The 22,909-nt window shown below is 48.1% G+C and overlaps 1 protein-coding gene across 1 annotated transcript in view; it reads left to right on the forward strand.

Annotated features, from left to right (window-relative positions):
- Positions 1-22,909, forward strand: part of PTDSS2 (phosphatidylserine synthase 2) — a 39,009-nt gene continuing 16,100 nt past the window's right edge. Inside the window, exons 1-5 of the mRNA XM_074149316.1 lie at positions 1-209; positions 8,937-9,038; positions 15,294-15,376; positions 20,247-20,314; positions 22,533-22,667. Coding sequence (XP_074005417.1) covers positions 1-209; positions 8,937-9,038; positions 15,294-15,376; positions 20,247-20,314; positions 22,533-22,667 — 597 coding nt within the window. The remainder of the gene's footprint in view (positions 210-8,936; positions 9,039-15,293; positions 15,377-20,246; positions 20,315-22,532; positions 22,668-22,909) is intronic.

Below are 22,909 nucleotides of genomic sequence, written 5' to 3' on the forward strand. Positions count from 1 at the left end.
ATGAGGCGCGGCGAGCGGCGGGGCCCCGGCGCGGCCCTGGGCAAGGCCGCCCTGGAGGAGCAGCCGCCCCCGCAGCCCAACGGCGGCGCCAACCCCCCCGAGGCGGCGGAAGAGCGGCCCCCGCCGCCCGGAGCCGAGAGGGACGGCCCCGGCCTGCGCCGCAGCACCGAGTCCGAGGTCTACGACGACGGCACCAACACCTTCTTCTGGTGAGAGCCGCCCCCTCACGGCCCGGCCCCGGCTCCCCCCGGCCCGCTCCTGCCCTTCGGTCCCCCCGCTTGTCCGGCCGGGCGGCGCGGCTCCGCGGGGAGCTGCCGGGCACCGGGCTGGGGAAAACGGAGGAAGAAAACGCGGCGCGTTTTCTGCGATTTACCTGGCTTTTGGCTGAGCCGCCACAGCTACCGGTGCTGAGAGACCGTAGGCTGTGTCTGAAGGCGTTTTTCCCGGTATTGCGGTAATATTAATTACCGTTTCCCGGCGCCGTGACCGCGGTTTAGGGCAGGCTCCGGGCAGCGGCGCCTTCCCCGGCCCCTCCGCGGGCGCCGGTCCCCCCGACACCCTGCCGCCGGGGACCCCCCGTCTGGGCACAGGCTTGTGCCTGACTCCGGGCGTGTGTGTGAGCCCCTCGGCTTCCTCCGCTCCCTCGGCCTTGGGAAAAGCTTTTTCTGCCCGCGTTCTTTCCCGTAAGCCTGACAGAACGCCAGAGTCGTTATCCCTAACTTCTGCCGGTCAGGTGTTCCACAGAATAGAGTCATAGAGTCTTTTAGGTTGGAAAAGACCTGTAAGGTCGCGGGGTCCAACTGTCAACCTGACGCTGCCAAGTCCACCGCTAAGCCATCGTTTCGTATGGTTTTGTGGTGTGCTCAGTCCAGGAGATCGGTGCAGAAAAGCCACGACCGCCTGTGTTGGGCCAGTGGGGCAAATCGGGTTTCTCTTAAATTCAATCCTCGCAGGAAGAGATGCTGGAAAAGGGCTTCTAAATCCCATCTCTGCTGGAGTTGTTCCAGAAACCCACTCCAGCACGCGTGTGTAGGTCTGTAGCTTTTCCTGTGAGTGCTAAATGCGCGTCCCCCTCGACGAAGGAGCCCACGCTGAGAGTGAGGTCCCTCGTTGGGAACATGAGCCGAGGGCGATATGATTTGGCTGGAGTTTGACATTAAGGAGCCGGAGGGGGAGGGCGCTTGGCTCTCACCCTGCCAGTGTGGGCAGCGGCCGAGCGCAGGGTGTCCGTCTGGATGAAGCTGCCGATTCCAGGGGACATTTCTGCCGGTACCAACAGCAAGGGAAGGCTTCCATGCTGCCGGGTCGCAGGGTGGTCTCTGCAGAAGCCTGACACGGGCAAGCGTAGCCAAGGGACATCGTCTTGAGGGCAAGAGGACCTTTCTCGGAGAGCACATTGGAGAGCCACATGTCGGCTGAGCGGGTGATTGAATAGCCGGAGCCTGCCGAGGTCTGCAGAGTGGTGCCGTCTTATAAATGGAAAATGGGTAAAGCTATCGTTTTCTTACTGTCTGCTTAAGGAGGCTCTTGCCAGGCATTTTGTATGCCCTAAAAACGCCCGTTACTGGTTTTATTGTATAATCTCACCCTGTTGCACCTTTTTCCTGTGGTGGGGGTGTGGGGCCAGCATGCAGTCTGCTGTTGGTACGGGATCATCATCCTGAAATATGGGCTGTAATTGCAGTTAATTTGTCCCCGTGAATTCTCCTTTTGAAGCTCCGAATGTGCCATCATTCTTTCAGGAGCTTCCCCTTTGTCGGCTAGTCCCTTCCAGGAGGGCAGTCGAATTGTTCCCTAGCGTTTATTTTATTTTATTTTCCCTAGAAGTGTACGTTGCTTGCGCTGGCAGCCAGGAGTTAAAATGCTTGTAAAAGTTTCAAGGTTTTTCCTGCTGTTCCTTTTGACCCGTGCGTGCCAGCGCGTTACCATACCCTTTGGGAATGACTCGGTTCCTACAGCGGCCGAGAATAAAGATTATACAGAGGAATGATTTTCTTCCTGTGAGCCTTGGTACTCTTCTTGCGCTGTCTGTTACAGAGGTGGTCACAGAAAATGGAAATTTAGGAGTGTAGCTGCCCTCTGTCTTTGCCCGTGTGGAAAAGTATGGAAAATACCTTTTCTTCTTGAAGTTTGGAAGCCAGTGGACACGGTTACTCTTGTGGCCTGCTCGGTTTGGAAAAATTCAAGAATTTGGGACTTGTAGACACAGTCAGAAATCATTCTAGAAGTAAAGTAGTTCAATTTGCAAAAGTAATTTCACTGCTATAAACGCGACCCTTGGGAAAGGTGGTACTTTCTAGCTGTCTGCCTGCTCTTCTAGAATCTTTTTAAAACTTTGAAAAACAAGTCACATGCTGTGTAATGCTTCTGTTCTTATTCAGTCTTAGTAACTGGAATCTAGAAAATACTATATTTTAACTGCGTTGTGGGAACCTGCTCAGTCAGTACCTTGTCAGCTCTTTTTGTCGTTGGGGAACGTCAAGGGAAGGAAACGGGAAGCAGCTTTATGAAAGGGATTATCCCTGGGCGAATCTCCGACCTCTCTTCCCACTGGCCGAGCGCTGGAAAGGCTGGGCCTGGGCAAACGCGGCCACTGGCCTGGGCAAACGTGGCCACTGGTGTTTCCAGTACCTGCCATTGTTTCTTGCCCGTCCGCTTACAGAATTCGCTCTCTGAATGCAAACAAAGGACCTCTTTGTGGCTGAGGTTTTGACTTTTGTTTTTTGTGCGGCGTGGAGCGCTGTAGATCTGATGTTTCTACTGAGCTAGCGTGGAAAAACCACCGGGTTGGTTTGTTTGTGGTTTGTTCTTTTTTTTTTTAAATATCCCCACATAGAGCTTTCTACGTCTCTGCGGCTTGGTTTCTGTCACCCGCGGGAGAGTGACTCCGGTGTGTCTCACAGGATGGTGCTGCTGGGACTTGGTTCCGTGCGGGGAAAAGGGGGATCCCACAGAAGCTGGGGTTTGGTGCCAGTGAGCAGTAACCGTGAGAGATGCCTAAAGATAGGTGACGCTGGAGAAAGAGGGGATGGATGTCTTTCTGAGGGGGAGCAAAACAGCTCAGTGAAATAGTAAAATCGATTTATCTCCACTAAATCAAATAAATGATGAGAGTGGGGGTGTGCAGCAACTTTTCTGAAGAGAGAAGGAAACCTTCCTCCCCGTCCTGGCAGCAGAAGGTAGTGTGGCGTTGAATCTGTTCGTGCCAGCCCAGCCCCATCCTGGATTACCAGATTGGAATCTTCTAATTAGAAATTGTGTATAATTGTCTCCTGAAATTTCAGTGTTACCCCTGATTTCTGTGTCTATTTCATAGCTTGTATTTAACCAAAGCACATCTTCCAGGAAGGCTTCCAGCCTTGATTTGAAGATGTTGGGAGGTGCCAGATACATCTTTGCTGCCACATTACATTGTGACTCGATGGGTTAATTGCTTTTGCTGAGTCTGACTTTAATTTGAATTTAATTACCTTTAATGTCCTCAGTTGGGTATTGATGCGTTTTTTTTTTTTCTCTCACGCTAAATAATTCTGTCTTGCCATGATGTGGAGATTTCTGGGGTTTCCGAGGGGCTGTCTGGAGGGGGGCTGATGGTTTATCGGGAAGAGAGATTAGGGAGAGGGAAGATCTGAAATTGGCAGGAATGTTTTTCTGTGCCCGCTGGTGAGGGTTGTGCAGCTCGTACAACACCCCGTGACCTCCCTGGAAACTTCACATTTCCTGGATTTTTGTTTTTTCATCCAATGCAAGGTTGGTGCCTTAGAGCGGGCCCAGGTGGGGTTCCATGTTTGCTGGCCCCCTCTTCCCATTCTCTGCCATCCCAGAACTGACCACCTTGGAGCATATTGCTGAACTCCAGCAGAGAAGTCTCGTGTCAGGCCACCAAGGTGTCACCCAGCCCATGGCTTTGGGTGTTTGGGTCCCCCCGGCAGTGTCCTTTGCTGGGATGTGGTGCCACACGAGGTGGGGTCCCCGCCGGCAGTGTCCTTTGCTGGGACGTGGTGCCGTTTGAGGCCGGGTGCGTTGACTCCTGTGGCAGAGGAGGTGGCCGTCCCCTGAGAATTGCGATACTGGAAGGTCCCAGGCCTTTCCTGGAAGGAAGGGATCGCATAGTTCCCTCAAGTCAGCTACAAGTGCGGAAGAAATCTCTTTATGCAGGGACCCTATGAGAGTTTCCCCACCCGGGCTTGAGGCTCTGGATCAGTTTCAAACTGAAACCCGAAACCAGGATTTCAGTAGGTTTAAACATACAAAAATGTTTAATGTTTAAAGTAGATCATCTTGGGAACTTTAACTTGTGAACTGTCTAGAACTGCAGAATGGGAGACTGGCTTTTGCCTCTTCATCCAAAGGCACACGGCTGGTTTGCTGAAGGTGCTTGCCTTTTGAGTGCCCGGGTCTGGCTTCTCTGGAGGAACGAGCCTTTGTGCTTCTCTCGCAGCCCTGGGTTTACGAGAGGCACCAGCTTATGGCAAGGAAACTGAATGTTACTATTTTGGAGTGTCACAAGTATGTCTAGAAACTTAATCAGCGCTGTGTACCTTTAGAGATGTGCTGAAGGCTTGTTGCTGGTCTAAGAATAGGTACTTTTTTTTTATTATCTGAGAGTTTAACCAGCTTTTAAACCACACTACAGCTTCAATCCAACAGCCAGGTTCTGTTGCGTTACGGATGCAGGTGCTTGGAGCTTTCAGGCAGCGGCACATACAAAGTGCAGACTTTGGCTTGGTGGCCACTGGTTATTTTTTTCAGGTGTAGGTGGATGAGAGAGAGCTTGTGTCACAAACTGGCGGTTAAACGCTTAGTTTTGAAATGTTGAGGCCTGAGCGCTTGCTTCAGCCCCGTGCAACCTGAACGTCTGCCTCATGTCTCTAATTTGGGATGTATTGCCAAGATTATGACCAATCTTTGTAGAAGGTTTCAAAAACCTCTCTATATCCAAACAGGATTGCTCCCCTGTTAATTATGATTTTGATTTTGAATGTCAAAATATTGGATGGTTTTAAATTGTTACTAATTATTGTTGTATTTTCCTGTACGTCGTTCCTTACAATAACTGCCCTCTACCTTATTCTTCACAATAACTCCGCTGCCGTTGAAGTAATACCTTTGTTGTATTGTCCGTCTGTCATGTTTCCTTAGAGTTCCCAGCAGGCGTCAGATGGCGTGTTGGTGTATGGAGGGCAGGCCGCTTTGACAGTCACTCAAAATCTCCTCTAGAAATGCTTTTATGACTTTACCGTTATTGGGAATCAAGGAAAAAAATACTTTTTTTTTGTGAAGCAGTTGCAGCTAGCCCAGCTGGGTTTGTTGACAGCCCCTTCCCCAGCAGGAGCTGTTAATGTAAGTCTCTAACCCGGGGGGACAGAGGGACAGACCACACTGGCTGGTCTCTGGGATTTGGTTTTGCTTAGGGAATTGACAAAAAGATTAATAAAAAAACACTCTGCAGGTTGTTCTCAATGATTGTTACTGTTTTCAGGGCAGCCATTGCATCATTTCTGACAAACAAGAACCCCGGTGCAGAGCAGCGGATAGTAATTAGGGTGTGGTGCCACTCATTAAGCTGATTGTCCTTTGTGCTGGAGATGGAAGGAGGTCACCCCTCCGCCGCCGGGTATCACTGCTCCCAGCCCTCCCATTGCCCCCCAAAAGCATACTTACAAATAGCCTTAGATCATTTTTCTCATCTACTTTATTTGGAAAATTAAAGCTCTGACAGTAATTTCCTTGTAAAGCCTGCAGTTTCTGAGTGTGACAGCAGAAAAAGAGAGGTTGGACTGGAACTGAGTCCCATTCCCTGGGAAAGCCCGTGCTGTGGAAGCTGCTGAGGGGAGGGACGGTGCTGGGGGGCCCGAACTGCTCTCCCTCGGTGTTCAACTGAGTTAGCAGGGCAAGTACTTTTATGAAAACAAGACTTGAATTTCCCTTAAATGCCCTAGTGTTTAAATGGGGAAAGAGCTAGATGTAAAATACAGAAAGTCGGAAAAATGCTAGTGCAGAAAAATCAGCTATTTCATGTTCTGGCTTTTTAATAGTTTGGGATTTGTTGTGAATTCTCTTCGACCTTCCTGGTCTTACGTATTTTTTATATGTATATACTCTTAGGCACTGCTTTCTTGGATTTTTTGACCTAAAACCTCCTCGAGCTGGTGGTGTCTGTCCCCCTTGGTGCGTGGCCAGACTGTGTGTAATTCCCAGGGGAGATGCTTCGCTCCCGGCAGCGCCCCCGGCTCCGTGGGGAGAGCATAAGCCCTGCTGTGTAATTCCTGCAGTGCTTACCTTGCCGGGATCTTCTTAGCTCTGTTGTCTTCCTCTGGCTGCATTATTTTAAAGTCTATGTGAAGACTAAAATAATCCCTCGTTATGCAGTTTAATTAGCCCAGTCTGGCTTCACTCGTACGAGTTCTTCTGTACGCTGCTCATTTTTCTGGCCACTGTATATGTGTCACATCTAGTCTTGTTCCACGTGACTGTGGATTTCTGTTTTATTTTTTTAGCTCTCAAGCTGTGGCAGGGCACGGTGTGTATCTGTGTTTGTCTGTTTGTTTGTTTTTTGCGCTGACAGGTAGGTTGACAGGATGCTCTGCTGCCTCTGGCACCCGCCAGCGCTTTGAGACCACTCGCAGTTTTCTGCTCGAAGCTGCCAACCCGCTCTCCCCAAAACAGACCGATCCAAACGTCTTTATCCTGGCGTCTGGATGTGGTGCTGGACTGACCGTACGTTTACAGGACTAACCCTCTCGAAAACTTGCTGCGGGAGAACCTGCCTTTGGTTGGAGGGGAAAAACTGAGCGGGGAGGGAGCTGGGGGGCCTCTTGGCTGTCGTTACAGGGGACCGTGGGGAGCTTCAAGGTGATGGCTGTGGCACCAAAACTAACCCAAAAGCAGGTTTGTGCCTGGAGCTCAAACGCTGACCATTTGCTTTGCTGCAAACCCCACTGGGTGAGTGAAACCAGACCGTCCTTGTTCTAGCACAGGAGTTTCTAGAGGTTTTTATCTACATGAGGAGACACTAATAACTGAGTTTTTGGCAACTTCCATGACACTCGATGCCCTGAAAAAGTATTTGATGTCATAAAGGTGTTCAGAGGGTGAAATGGTAAGATGGAAGACAGCATTTTTAGGTCTATTTCAGTAGCCTCTTGGATATTAGGTTCAAAAAAGTAAACAATAAAACAAGGCATAAAATAGAATGCATAGTTAACCTTTTCCTATGATCAAAATATAGGTTGGTTTTGTATTGATTACATACATACATACATGCAGCAAGCAGCACCATGGTCTGATTGAAGTGAATTGGAACATTTAATTCAGCCCCCTGCTGCGCCGCCTCCTTTGGCAGGGCTGGATTCAGGTTTTGAACTACTGGAGGTTACAAAATCGGCACGAGTCAGGTGAGTGGCAGCGGGCTGGGAAGCGTGTGCTCTCTGAATCACCGGGACGTGGAGCCGGGGAGGCCGAGGAAAATGCTGCTGCCGAGCAGGGAGCTTGCTGCTGCCAGCCTCTGCCTGCTTTTGTTGATTCCTGGCTAATTTTGAAAGTACTCCTGGGTCCTTCTCTTTCTTTTTCCCCTGGAGCTGGTTAGTCCTTGTCCTCTGGGCTGCGAGGAAGGACAGTGTTAAAAGCCCAACACCTTTTTAGCAGCGGCAGAAGAGGATTGCATCTGCTTATGAGGTATTGCCTGTGTTTTCCAGTGGGATTAAAGGGATGCTGCGAGAAGTGGCTGTGGTTTGGATTAGGATGAAACTGTAGTTCAAAATAACGCTTACCTTAACTTTCAGAGCAGTTTTAGGTAGATTTCTGGGTTTGATGTTTGAAGGGTGTCGGTGGACCCCTTAGAAATCCATGGTGATCTCTAGTTTATCAGGCACTGTGCAACCTGAATATACACAAACTTTGGTCTTTTGGCATAAACTGGAAACGTAGTGCTGTCTTGTATTATGTAAAAAGAGCCAGTGTGTACAAATACTTGTGATGTATTTTACACATGCACACACAGACAAACAGTACCCACACATACTGTCACTGTCACCCAGTTTCCCTGGTCTCTACGCTTGGTGCTTTATACTGGGGTGATTTTCACCGCTTGTGTTAAGAGCTGTTGTGTAGTCCTCTAAACCAGAACTGGTGTCTTTGGGACTTGATCTTAAGTGGCCAGACTTCCCCTGCTTCTGAGCTGAGGTCAGAGGAGTTTTCCAGTGAAAACAATAAATGGCTTCTCATTAGGAAAGGAATTTTCAGCGTGACATTAAAAGAATGCATTTGGTGCGCTGTAGGAGTATTCTGTGTGTCAAACCTGTAGGGGGGTGTGTGTACCTGCACACCTTCACGTCTAGGATGTACTGGAACTGTGAGAATTACTGCAAATAAGGCATCTAGAGGAGCGTCATAATTCTTACAATTGCAACTGTTCTCATTCAGAGATTTTACTTTTTTTTTTAATGACTAGTTTTTCTGGTAGCGTGTAATTCCCATGTCTGGAGTGACTCCTTCTGTTCAGTCTGAAGAGGCTGGTCCGTCTGCTGCAGCTTTGGTGAACAGGCTGTGAAACAGCTGTGCGGCAGCACCATCGGTACAGACCCCACTAACCAGGAGGGAGAGCTGGGGGGGTTTATTTCTAAGTATTAGCAGAGTTGGTGCTAATTTTTTTCAAGTTGCTGCTGTTCACTTGGCAAGTGTTCGTCCAAATCTTCCTTAACTCAAAGCTCGGGGGGAGTAAACAAGGAAGACCCTCTCTCCTCGGCAGGTTTCTGTCGTGTGCTGGTGATAACTAATGCGGTGCCATTGGGAATGCTGCTTCTGGGCTGTGCAATTACACGTCTTCAGTATCATCGACCGCTGTCTGTGTATCACGCTTCCCAAGGCTTCGCTGACAGGTGAAGGGACAAGTTTTTCTGCTTCCTGACGTCATTTTTCTCTCTGCTGCGTTTCAGGAGAGCTCATACCTTGACAGTCCTGTTCATCCTCACCTGTGCGCTGGGCTACGTGACCTTGCTTGAGGAAACGCCGCAAGATACAGCCTACAATACAAAGAGGTGAGTAGTTGGGAGAGCCTTTCTGCAAGGGGTGTGTGAGAAAGGGGTAGAACTGTGCGGCCGGGGTACTGTACACGCTTTTACCCTGTGGATGAGCCTCCTCAAATGACCTTTGCATTAACTCCTTTAAACGTCCAAACCCTCAGAAAGTGACAAACCCAAGCCCGAGTCTGTGAGCTCCTCTGCTGGCTGCTGAATTTAATTTCTAATCGGTTTAGTGTCACTCACTGTCGCACCGGGTGGTGCCGCCTGCGTGTGATTTAAAACAAAATACAAAACTCTTCCTAAAGCCTCAAAGTACTGGCTGAGTTTCTCTGGCAATGATTCTGCCTCTTTCTCTTAAAATAACTCGACTTTCTAAATTGTGTGAGCCATGACTAAATTTTTCTGACTGAAGTGCTTTTTGTAAAATGACGTTCAAGACTTCAATACGGATCATGATTTGTTGTTGAAAATTAACAGGAGAACTTGTAGCCAAAAAGGAAACTCTTGGGAAAAAAAGAATGAGATGAGTCTTATATGTGTCCATTCGTACTATAATTTGAGCTAATTAAATGTAGCTGAATTTCTCCTCTTTTTAAAGAAATAAGTAGGGAACAAAAAGGGGGAAGAAAAGTGGTCTTTTGAAAATCTAAGTATGTTTTAAAAATTAAGGGGGTGCTTACAGACTGCAAAGCATCCTTTCTATATGCATGGAAATCATTCTGTTTCCTACCAGTCTGGTTTCTTAAGTACAATATTATTTTTCCCCTTGCTATTAAAGGATTTCTTCCTATTTTTTTACATTTTTTTTAAAGTGACTCAGGATCTAGTATTCATTGTCATGGAGATGCAGGACCTGGGGTATTTCCTGAGATAGTGGTGGTTGTTCTGTCAGGCACACAATAGCTGTCGCTGGTGTAACTCACACGTGTGCCAAACTGCGGGGCTGTATTTTCACGCGTGGGGAACTGAACAGGTTGGAACACAGTGACCTGTCTGGAGCTGGGAAAACTTCTGCAAAGCTTTGGTGTGAGCAAATGCCATTTTATTCCTGTATAACGAGGGAGCCCTGGGAGTGGATGGAGCCCTGGGAGTGGATGGAGGCCTGGCATCCCTGGGAATGGCAGCTCAGAACAGAGCGGGGGGAAAGCTGGAAGAGAAGTGATGACACATTGTTAGGGAGTAATACAGATTTAAGGTGACTCAGTGGAATATCTTATTATTGAGATTAGAGCCTTTACTGCTTTAATAAAAACAAACCCAAAGAAGATTAATCAGCAGATTAACCTTTTTTTCATGAAATAGAAGTTGCTTTCTGCGTATTCAGTGCAGGGAATAAGGTGACCAGTTGTTGAAAGCAGTTTAACAGCACCTTAGCAGGCAACGAGCAGTGAATGCTCTTTGATCACTTCTGTATCTCTGCTTGTGGATACTGCCTGCAATATCCAGATGCAAAAATACAGGAAAAGCAGCATCCTGAGAATTGTGTACGGTCTTCCAAATTGTTTTTTTTACTGGTTTTGGAGGATACATCTCTGTTTCCACTCATGCTATTGCCGTTGTCATCCAAACTACATGCCAGATTCTGAGAGAGTAGTTATATCGGCCAAATCATCACTTTTTCAAGCTAAAGATCAATGCAAACAGAACACCAGAGTGCTGTGGCCTCTTCTGAGCTTCACCCGTTGCCTTGGCCCCAGAGGGGATGGAGGCATCTGTGGGGTTCAGCACCCTCCTTATGCTGAGTCAGTTCTCTGTGAGCTCCTCTCTGGTCTCAATTAAATCCCTTTCCCAAGGTCTTTGGGGGAAGTGCTGTGCCAAGTGTAGTGCCAGTAAGCATGAAGGATTCCAGCTCAGTTCCCGTCCCAGCCCTTCTTCTTACGTCTTTGTTAGCATCCGTCTCCCTGCCGCTCTCACATCTCATTGCTCCTCACCAATTTTGTGTGGCTCCTTAAGTGTCTATTTGAACAAAAAGAGGCATTTTGGAGCAGGACTAAGATGGTCACAACATGCATAAATGTATCCATATCCCAAATTTTCACAACTTTTTTTTTTGCTTCCATAACTTAAAATCCCTTATCCTACCCTGAGATCTTTTTCAGTGGTAATGTAGAGCTGTTGTGTGTTTTGATCTAAAATTTTGGCCTGCCTAAGGCTGTCCCTGTGTGCAGTTACTTCGTTGGAACGCTCGCCTGCTTACCGACCGGCAGTGGGTTGGTGACCCCCGAGCAGTGTCCCTAGCTGTCATGCTGCTTTATTTCCAACTGCTGCACAGCGACAGAGGGGCACTGTTCCCGTGCTTAGGTGCAAAGCCTAAATTCATGCAGGCAAACGCTTCAGCCTCCTTTGTTTCCAAAGGCTCTTGCTGCGAGGTGCCAGGCTGTGAACGGCAGCAGGTGCCTAGAGCAGAACATTAAATTGAAGCAAAGAACACAAATTGCTGTGCGTGTTTCCTGGAGTAGCCAGAGGAAGGAATCTGGGGCTCCCTGCCGCCTTCTCCCCTCTAAAAGTGTTTCCTTCACCCAGGCCCTTGGAGAAGCATCTCTGGGCAGGGCGAGGGGCTGGATTCCTGCAATAAGTCACCAAGAGAAACTGTGGTCAAAACCCAAGAGGATGCACCCATGAGATCATGGGGTGTGGTGTCTTAGCAGAGATTTATATTTGCATCTGTTTATATGCTGGCATTTCAGTGCCACCTTCCTTCCTGCAACATGTTAGGGCAATAAAAGAGGAATTATTTTTTTTTTTAAGATAAGGTTTACAGAAATGTTTTACATGTAAATCTAGTTGAAGTTCATTAGGGTCACACACACAGATGTTGGTGTGATCGTGTGAGATCTGTGATCAGCTGCCTCTGCTGTAAATGGTTGAAAATTCTGTTAGCTGAAGAGATCCTGCCCTGCAAGGCCTGTCTGATCAGTGAGACTCTTAATTACAGTTCCTGCAGCATTCAAAGCAGCTGTGAGATAGTCCATCCTGTGTGACCACCGTCCGTGCAGCCCCAGGAGGAGCTGACAGGACCCAGCTCTGAGGGCAGCTAAAGATTCAGTGGCCTCCTTGGCATACAGTGGCTGTGGAGAAAGTCCATGTCTCCCGGATACTCTGAATGCTGAGCAGGGGTTCTTGGGCAAAAAAAAAGTTAATATATTTTCCATATAAAAAAAAAAATCACATTCAGGTTTAACAAATCGTATATGCATCAGGGTTGTATGTTGAATTTCAAGCCTCTCTTCTAAGGTGCCTTTCTGCACTGGTTTTTGGCAATAACTGCTCACAGCTCAGCCATGGTAACAGTTCTGTTAAAGGCTAGATCTAGTCCCGGGGTCTGTGTGCTGGCAAGCTGATGATCTCCAGCTCCTGTGGCTGAACACCTGCAGAGAACACAAGGTGAGGAGGAGGCTCGACCTCTGCCTCCCAGGTCCAGGCTTGGGCTACCAGTGAGGGGCTGGTACCAGTCACGCTGCTGCAGACACGGCCGGGACGGGGCACGGCGTGGGACCTGCCTCGTTAAGGGCCTGGAACAAAGGGTGATACAGACACTCACAGACAAGCGTCATTGTCTCGTGTCGCCCAATCCGCTCTTAAAAAGAGACAAACAGTAACTCGTTTGTACTGATAAAACTGTTGCCACGTTCTCCCTTTCGTATTTAGTTAAGTGCTAAAATTATTTTTGTAGGTGCACTTTGCCATTTAAATGTCTTCCTGAGCTGCTGCCTGAGAGCAGACCTTAGCCCTGTCCCGCCAGGCCGCCTGCTGGGGCCGTTTGAAGAAACCCCTCTCAAATCCTAGAGAAGTTTTTCTCTCAAGCCCTGGAAAGCAGCAGCCCCGGCTCCTGGTTGGGCTCTGCAGGCTTCCTAAGGAGGCAGCGTGATCACAGAATCACAGAGTATTTTTGGTTGGGTGGGATCTTTGGGATCATCGAGTCCAACCAACAAAAAAAGAAACCAACAAAAAGTCCCAGAACACCAAAACCAAACCAAAACAAACGCCCACAACCACACCCACCCCACCCACAAACAGCCACAAATGTTATGGTGTCATGTGTGATGGTGTTAAGGGCAGAAATTTAGTTACTGGAGGAAAAAACAAGAGATAATGGAGCTGGTGTGGTTATTATACAAGTTTGTGATTTTCTTCAGAACTTCCCATGGTGAAGCTGAAGTAGAGGCATCCGGCTGGAGCTCCGGCTGACTTCAGCCCGGCTGCTGTTTGCCTGGGAGTGGATTTTAGAAAAAGGACATAACTGCAGGTTCTGGTGGTTACTTAGATTCAGGCCATCCCCAGCTTTGGGAAAATCACCCTCCCCGGGCCAAAACCAACGATCCTGGACATCTTGGCTCCTGGCTGAGCACGAGAGCCAACAGGGAGATGTGTGGTGTTACTGGGGACAGAACGCAGACTGGTTGGTGCAAACGTCGGTTGGTAGGCCTGGGGTTTCCAAACAAAGACTGGTGACTCAAAACACAGAATATTCTCATTATTTGAGATCAGCTGAAAACTTTTTTAGCATCTTCATCTTTGAAAAGTGTGATGGTACGATCTGTTTGCTGTCGCGTTCAGGAGCTAATCCTGTTGTGCTTCCCAGTGTCACAGAGCGAGCCAAATACCCAGCTACGTCTCTTAGGGGAAACATTTGTATTTTCAGGACACAAACATTTCATACACGGAGGTGAATGTTGCAAACCAGTTTTCATAAATCCTTTTGTTTTCTATTTTGAAAGAAGATTTTGAAATGCTTCTGGTGTGTAACATTTTCTCAATAAAAGAAAAGTTATTAGTTATTTTCTCTGGCTGCTGCAAACAGCCATTTCATTTACAGTCAGGGGTTGCACCATTTGCTGCAGACACGGCTGCGCTCACCCTGCGGTGTGGTGAGGGATTTCTCAGTTGTACATCTCTTCAGCAGCTCTTAAGCAGGAAAAGAACATTCTATGGGGAGTTTGGATATAGAAAAAACCAGCATTTTGGGACTGGATTATATGGTTTCATCCATTAAGGGTAAAGGAACGTGTCCAGGTATAGAGCGTGGGCTCTTGCCCTCGTGAAAAACAAGTGCTGACCCCTGGCAAAGAAATGCTGCTGTTGTGTGCATGTGGGAAGTTTAATATCTCGGGGGAGTTGTGGGTTGATGTTGGGTACGTTGGGATGAACGGCCAGCCCTCGCCCACCCGCTGGCACCTCAGCCCAGCTCTGGTCTGAGTGCTGGAGCTGTGTTCCCGGCGGGACGGGGCGGGCATTCACGCAGCAGAATGTGCATTCTCCCGTTTTCCTTTTACTTGCAAATCAAAACTTTGTTGAAAAACTTCCCGGATGGAATTAGGGGGCTTCACACCCTGGATCTTGCCTGCTGCTTGCTTTGCTTCCTGCTTGGCCAGCAGGGATCTCCTCCTGGAGCCTTCTCCCTGCCCTCGGGGGTCCAGTTCCACCTTGGCTCAGCCTTGAGCGGGGCTGCCGCGTCCCCCCCAGTGAAAGTGGGGAGCTGGGCCAACTCAGGACCTGTTGGGTTTGCCCAGGTGAGTTTTCAGCTGGATCAGTCCTTGCAGTGTCTTGGTCTGGGAATGTGCAGGAGTGCCCCTCCTGCAAGGAGGAGGACAGCAGGACGCGGCCAGCTTTAGTCAGGTCCTGCCTTGCTGGGGGTGAGAGGTATGGGTGAGGTTGGGGGTCTTCGGTTTACTTGGGCTCCTGGTCTGATAATTCCCATTGTTTCTCTGTGTCTCTGTTAGGTCCTGTTTGGCTCTGTATTAATTATAGTTCCAGCTTTTGAAATAGCACCGGTGCTGGTTTGGCTTTAGTACCTCCTCTGTGTCTTAATGCTTGAGTAAGAAAATGTTTTGGAGCAGTGGCCAGTTCAACAGTTCGTTTTTAAATTCCATTGGAATTTCCCAGGAGCAATGAGAAGCTCTCTAACGTGAGAGCTTGATCACTGCTAAACTTTCAGCGTCTCTCTGACAAAGTGGCCATAAAAGCTTCTCAGAGACACAGGGGAGCATTCGGCTCATTGTGCATCTGGTGATGATCCAGTGGCGCGGCTCCTCGCGCGGATGGAGGAGCTGCTTCCTTTGCTGGGTGGGTTCTTGAGCAGGTCAAACCACGCTTAAATATAGCAATTTACACCCATTTCCCGGAAATAAAACCTCCAAGAGGCATTGGTTTACATTTGACGTGTTCAGCAGTTAAAAAACAGAGACCAGATGTTTTTTACAACAAAGAGCATAATTTCCAATTTCATGAGGAAGATGAAGCAACATAAACTGTTCTGTTTTCCACTTTCAGGGGTATTGTTGCCAGTATTCTGGTTTTCTTGTGTTTTGGAGTTACACAAGCTAAAGATGGACCATTTTCAAGACCTCATCCAGGTAACTTTGGTTGCTCAAGTCACTCAGATATTTCTGGTACATTGCATGGTTTGTGGTGAATGTAAATATTTGTGTTACTTGTAGAGAAAGTAGGTTGTAATTTAAATAATAACAAATCAGGTTCATTAGCACTGCCCGCTTATCACATACCTTCCCAGCTTCCACCCAGCCTCCAAACAGCCCGGGGATCCTTCTGTGCTTTCCATCTGTGGGTACCAGAGGAGTTTTTATTTATTTTTATCTCCCTCTTCTGGCTTCCTGTTGTTAGTAAAAAGCTTTGTGTGAACTGCCAGATTCTGGAAACCTTAAATTCCCTTGTTTATCCCTTCTTTCCCCCCTACTTTCTGTAACAGGGCTGTGCTGCTGACCACGCAGCCGGTTGCTGGTCCCTGCGCTCCCTTTGCTGTCTGTCCATTAGCCGTGATAATCAAGGGCTTCTAGTCCAGCAGTTTCGATTTTAAAGATTTCTAGTAAGACTGGAAGTCTTGAAAGCATTTGAAAGCACAACACAAAACCTCTTCCATGTAGTGTTATATAGGGTGAAGTATGAAAATATTAAAATATCTTTGATTTTTTTTTTGCCTCATTTTAGATGTGAATCATTGAGAAAGAATTAAGGGAATTTATATAGGTTTATATAATATTCCTGACAGCGTTAGGCTCTCCTACAGTCCAATAAAGCTCTAAGTATTTCTTGTGCCAAAAATGTAATGTTCCAGTGTAGGAATGCTGTTCTGTATGAGAAACTCCACACGTTCAAAACCTCCATCAAAGCAGATGTTGTTCTAGAGCACAGCCCACAGCACGCTCTGCAAACATACACTTTTATTCAGAGGTCTTACTAAACAGAAGGTTTTGGTCTTTCTGTTACAGTTAATTCTGGTTCCTCCTATAGGACAAATTGCTCCTTTTAAGGACAGCAGCGATACTCGGGTGCTTCCAGTGTTAGACCTTCCTGTGGCTTTGTCTGGGACAGAACCTGGTTTTATTCCCTGGAACAAAGTGGTACAAATGGGATGGGGAGAGTCCAAAGGTCAGAGACCTCTGCAGCCAACATCTAGCGTAGATGGAGCCAACATCTACAAAGGTCAAAGATCTCTACGCCAACGTCTAGCACAGACAGAGCCAACATCTACCGCTTCTGCACGCTCCTGTCTCGGGAGCAGCAGTTACGGGACCAGAGCTGAGTGTCTCAGCAGAATCAGATGGTCCATGAACAGGGTGATGGGAGAAGTTCCCGTGTATTTAGCCACTTCAAACGTTGGGTGTATTCATTTCCTCTTTTGTATTACCTTCACCTTTCCTCCAGCTCATGTGATGGATTGATCTTCTGAAGAGGGGTTTTCAGGGGTTTGGTAGGACAGTGGGTGCTCATGGAGTTGCAGCAGGAGATGGTGGTGCCTGTTTTAAGGAGAATGGCAGTCCTTCTCCACTCCTCTCCTGTAGGAGGGCTGTGGGGCAGCAGAAGACGTGGTGCTGCAGCCCGGCGAGATGTTGTGTCGGCTCTCCAGTTACAGGGGCTGTGCTGGGGAGTTCAGCCGAGGCTCTGACCTTGGCTTGGTGCTGCTGTTCCCGGAGAAAGACCTCATCCCAAAGGAACTGGGAGCGGGGCCGCTGCCGTGCCCCACTTCCTTTTATAGGGCGGAAGGAAGCGCTGGGCCAGCGGGGACACTGCGGTCACACAGCGGGGCTGGCACGCAGCTCCTCGCGCTGGCTCTTAGACGTAGCCAGCCTTCCTGCCCGGCTCCTCTCCCGTCATTCTTGGAGCCCCATTATTCAGTATGTGGCTACCTATTTATGGCCAGCTCAGAGGTGTTTTGTATTTTTGTCTGGGTTTTGTGCCTAATGTTGTTGTTCTGTTTAAACAGCTCTTCGTGCCCGGTGTTTACCCTCCTGACTTATTTATACACGGCTCACCTGTGCCAGCTCACTCACCCTTGGTTTCACTAAAGCAAACAGGTTCTGCTAAAGCAACAAGTTTTGCTTTTAGTCTCCCCCCTCAGTATAAGTTTGCTTTCCTTAGGATTTCGTTTCCTGCCCATTTAGCCCTTCAGGTGGCAGAGTTCAGACTCGGCCGCTGTCGGTGTGGGGGCAGGTGGGTGGTTGTGCCCTCAGCCCGGCGGTGGCTCTCGTGAAGTGTTGGTCTTGTGTTCTCAGCCTCCCTACAGTGGCAGCACTGCAGCGTTTTGAGCGTGGTAATTACTAAACTATCAGGTATGTAATGATTAGTTGAAGCCTACTTAATCAGGAAGATAGTCCTAATTTGCGGGAGGATCATGGTGACAAGTGCGTTTAAGGAAAACAAATATTAAGTATGCCAAAAATAACTTTATAGCTGAAGCTGAGGCCATTCCAGGAAGAGAGAGAACACAATGTTTGTACAGCTTCAAAAACATCTTGTTTCTGGTGTACCCGTACAGATAGAAAGTAGGCTTCAAAACCTCCTGGGCACTTAATGTCAGCTGGGGAGAAAGCACACTAAATTATAACCAGATCTTATTTTTTTTATTCTGAAATATCGCAGAGCCTGTCCAGCAGCTGCAGATCCTCTGTTGCCAGAACCCTATGTATGTATACAGGAGAGGAAAAGCTCTACTAGGGCTTTAGATGTTTCTACTCTCTGAACTGTATGTCCATCAGTTCCAGAACTACTCTGGGGAGAGGTTCCTCTCCAAAAAAAACCCACTTTGGCCAGTGGAGGTGTTTTTGCTTGTTTGTTTTTCGTGAGCTGCGTTCCGGAAAGACAGGAGGGTGCGTGCTCCCGGTCAGCCCTGCCGGGTGCAGTGGGTTTGGCAGTTAATTAAATGTGAAGGAAGGGCAGAGCTCTCAAGCCGTGGTTTGTACAGCTTTCGTGCGAGGAGGCTGCAGGAGAGGCGCTGGGTATTGCCTCGGCCAGGAGAAGGCAGCCTGAACTCTGCTTTTCCTTCCCTCCAGGAGATCAAGGGGCAAAACCACCTCGTACTGTGTGTTTGGAGGTTTGGTTGGTTCTTTAAATGACTGACCCCTGAGAAGACACTTCATCCTGTTGCATAATTAAGACATGGCAATTATGCTTGTAGACTTTAAGTAAAAGTCTTAGAAGTTCCAATTTCCCGGTGGACCCTGTTAGAGAGCTCTGAGCTCCCTGTTACCCAGCCCACACCTGCCTGGTTTATTTTTCCTCCCCTGGAGGTGTAAAGTAGGCCATTTTGATGAAGTTAATTTTGCAGTTTTGCTGAAAAAAAAAAGGTTACACCTTCTCACATTTCAATCTATTTTAACGATGGTGTCAGAAGCAGGCCGTTAGAGACTTCTTTTAAAAATGTGAATTATTTTTCACCCCCTCTTCGAGGCTGAATTGGATAAAGACAATGTTTACCTTTGTTTCAGGGGGCAAGGAAGCCTCCGTGAAGCTCTGCCAGACCATGGCTGGCTGCTCGCAGGTTCTGAGCCGATAGGTGACTCTGAAGCCTGGAGCTGATGCCTAGTTCTTGCATTATTTCTGTCAAGGTTAAGCATTCGTGTACCGAAGCTGCCGTGGAGTTACTGGAGAGAAACGCCCAAATCGACCTGAAGGTTTTTGGGTTTCTCACTTGGTGCAAGCCCTGTTGGTGCCAGTGGAATCGCTCGCTGCCTCCGCTCACCGAAGGAACTACCCTCTTGGCTCCCCAGTGCCGTTCTGACTCTCACACAGCCACCCCCATGGAAGGAGAGCCCTGGTTTATTATAGGTGTAAACAGGAAACACCTGAAGGAAAGTCTATTAAAATCATTCCAGAGTGATTAGTGTGTGGTGTTACTGAGGGATTTAAATATCCCCTTGGACTGAGTTGGGTTTTGCTGAACTACCTTGTGTAAATGTTGGGATGTGGTCAGGAAAACCTGCTGGAGTCTGTGCACATCCTGGCTCTGCGTTAGCCGCCTTCCTCCTGCACCGGAGCTAGCAGAGACGCTGGGGGAGATTTCCGAGCCCAGGAATCACTTTAGAAGGCCACTCTGGATGGATTAGGATGAGTTGGGGACATGAACGCAGCCCATGGAACACAAAGCTCGTAGCCAGGGCAGTCAGAGCCTGCTCCCAGGGGACTGAGTCCTTCGGGAGAACTGAGGTGATGAGGATGGAGCTGGAGATGCACAAATACTGTAATTTGTGTGCCTTTTAGAGTCAGGTGATGTGGAGAGAGCTGTAATCACACATCTGGGGAGGGTGAATAACGACTGCAGGCTCTGAAGCAGCTGAGTTTTGCATCATGTTTCTCTTATGAAGAGTTTAGATGATCTCATAGGTCTTACAGCCAGCACCTGCTGAACCTCTAGTACTTTTATTTAATTCCTAGTAGAAGTGAAAATATCGCTCGTATTTTGAAATGCTTTTTGCCCCTTGAGGAAAGAACCTTGTCTTCAGGGAAAAGGATAGGTTTGCGGAAGTAAAAGCAGTGGTTCCTGCTGCTTGGCTTAGTTGTGCCTGGTTTAGCAGCTCATGGGCAGGAGGTGGCAAAGCGTGTTAGTTGGGATGGGAGGCCCAAAATTGGACAGGTCAGGTTATATGGGATGTGGAGAAAGAAATCGGACTAGTCCAGGAAGGATGTAGTTCTCTCCCAAGGACTGCTAGAAGGCATTGCAAGTGGCATGGATCTTTCCTTCTCACTCCTAAAGGTTTAGTTCGTTGGGCTGAAGCGTTCTAATGGATCCCGGTACATAGCGCCAGGCTGGCAGCCTCTCCGGCCGGGCTCTTTGGGGAGCACAGCGAGCACTTCACCTGAATGCTGGGCTCCATCATTTCCTGGGAGCAGCATTCCTTCTTGAAGTGTTTGGTTGTGTTACAGTCAGTGAACAGCCAGCAGCTGTTGTGCTTGGAAGCCTGCTAACCTCCCGGTTGTCTCTTTCTGTAGCTTACTGGAGGTTCTGGCTGTGTGTCAGCGTCGTCTATGAGCTCTTCCTCATCTTCATACTCTTCCAGGTAAGTAATCGAGACCACTGGTTCCTAAATGTCAGCTTAATAATCCTTTGTGGTGGTCGTTATGATTCTCACTCCCTACAGGAGATGCTCTTTGTTTTTGTGAAACCAAATCATATGCTATTTAATGAGACTTCTAGGTTGAGGAAAAATTATGGTATTATAAAAATATTGTATCTCCTTGTTGTCTAACCTGCTGTTTGTCTCAGCCTGGGTTAGGCACCGCAGTGATGTGTTCTTAAATGAGTTGATGAGAAATCGGAGTTCTTGTTGAGATTGATGGATCAGGAGTTGGTGTTTGGTCTCTCCTCTGCTGGCCTTGGTGTGACTTGCCGGGGTCACCTGCCAGCTGTTAGTTTGTAAATTCTGCAGATTGTGGGGTAAATTCGTCTTGTTTCATCTTCTGAGATACTTTTTACCTTGAATGATATGTGCTTTCAACATATTTTTTTTTTGCATTAAGCCAAAATTTCACATGCAACTCCGTAGCGGCAGCAAACTGAGGATGGTGGTTTTTCTAGAAGGACACGCTATTGGTACTTCCAAATAAAGCACTTTATTTTTTAACATATTCTTGTCCTTTGGTACACTGAGAATTTTCCCCTGGCTTTTACAGTTCTCTGACTTCTCAGAAGTGCAGCAGCAGAGGTAAAACACTGAGGGGTAAGTGAGAGCAGTGAGGCTGGTGCTGTTCCCAAAGCCCTGGTGTTCCCCTGTGTATCTACACCACTGCAAATCCAGCTGGAGTGCCGGGAAAGAGCTCGAGGTTTTGATGGAGACTCACCTTTCCGTGTGAGAACCTGTGGTTCTGCAGGTACCACCACATACTCCTCAGCTGGCTTCAAAAAAATCATTTCAGATGAGAGCAGGATGAGGAACATATTTTAAAAACCACTGTTTTGCCTGTAGAGGCCAAGTGAGGTGGAAGAAGCGGGGCTTGAGTTGAGGTATCGGGAGCTGTCACCTCTCTTCTGTCGGAGCAGGGCATTTGCTTTGCAAACAAGTTTTTAATATTGATCGGCCCCTTTCCAGCTCATCAAAGATTTCCTTTGGCTCCAACAGTTCTTGTTCTGCTTGGCTTTCCTGGAGCCTCCCCAAGAGTCAGTGCCAAGCTCTCCTAGGAACACAAACTGGGCTTGCTGCTTTTTTTTGCTTTTTGTTTTTCTTTTGCCTTTTTTCCCTGGAAAGTGCCCACAGCAGGACCAGTGAGCAGCAAAGTGAGTTTGTGTCCCGCTGACATCACCTGGGGGTTGTGTGTGAACCCTTACGCAGAGCCCTGCTGTATCATTAGGGTTTCATTTTTAATTGCTAGCACTGTCGTAGTTGTGAACTCTAATAGGAAAGCCTGGAATTGCTTTGCTTTCCCGGCGGTGTGTCCTGTTAGAGCCGTTTGGGTGTTCAGGACACTCTCGAGCTGTTGCTCAGCTCTTTACTAAAAATACCTTGTTACTTTGCACAGGTTTAAATGCGCTTAAAATTATGCTGAGTCTGCAAGGGACTGAACTTCCTTAAAAGCAAATGCAAGCTCGCTTGTAGCTGAAACTTGCCTTACAGTTAAGGTGACTTCAGTGGGTTTATTCTATAATTTTATTATTATTGCTACTAGCTCATTGTGCCCTTGCCCTGCTTTTCCTGTGGCCGGTCTGTCCTAGGCGTCACATTGCTGCTGGTGTGAACCCCTGACCACAGCAGTGAGCAGTTGGTGTCCGCACGGACCGCCTTTCCCTCGAGCTGCTGGTCCCCGTGCTGCCGGCTCTTTCCCGTGCTGGGAAACCCCGTGGTCACTGACACGGGAGATGCAGCGTGAAATGAGCCTGTCCCCAGTCTCTGCTGTGGCTTTACCCCCGCCGAGCCGGAGGAGGGAGAGCAGAAGGGCCAGTGGGAAGGGTGAATTGTGAGCCAGCCCGAGTGCTGAGCTTCTGGGAGGGAGATGGCATTGAGGGGTGGCTGAGGACATGGAGTAAAAGAGCTCTGATTTTTCATCTTTACAAAATCTTAAGTTCATTCTGTAGTAATTTTTTTCCTTAGTATTTAGCATTAGAGGCCCAGAAAGTCAGGTATATAGTGATGCTCTGGGGTCTGGATATATTTCAAGAATTGTTCTGCAATAGATTTTTAAAACCCACCCATTTGAGGGTGCGGTGTTGATTTTAATTCTCTCTGTACTTTTCTGCGCGTTGACACTGGCTGAGAGGGCAGGTGGGTTTGTGTTCCTTCGCAGACCGTGCAGGACGGCCGGCAGTTCATGAAGTACATTGACCCACACCTGGGCGTTCCTTTGCCAGAACGAGACTATGGTGGCAACTGCCTCATTTATGATCCCGGCAACGCAACGGATCCGTTCCACAACATCTGGGTAAGAAGCAAAGAGAGTTACTTGCTAATGAGTCTGACTGTTTCTTGGTGAAAGGTTGCTTAATTGAGCTCTTCAGAGCCCAGTCATGAGTCCTCCTGAGCATTGAATAAGAGAACAGGCCATGACTGGCTCTTTTAGTGTCCTTATTTCGCTTCTCTTGACCTTCCCTGTCGACCAGATGGGGATATGTCTCTCTGTGTCCTAATGACATTGCCCAGGAGAGAGTGAACTGTTTAACAAGC

This window comes from Numenius arquata, chromosome 6 (genome assembly GCF_964106895.1).
Source record: "Numenius arquata chromosome 6, bNumArq3.hap1.1, whole genome shotgun sequence".
Taxonomy (NCBI): Eukaryota; Metazoa; Chordata; class Aves; order Charadriiformes; family Scolopacidae; genus Numenius; species Numenius arquata.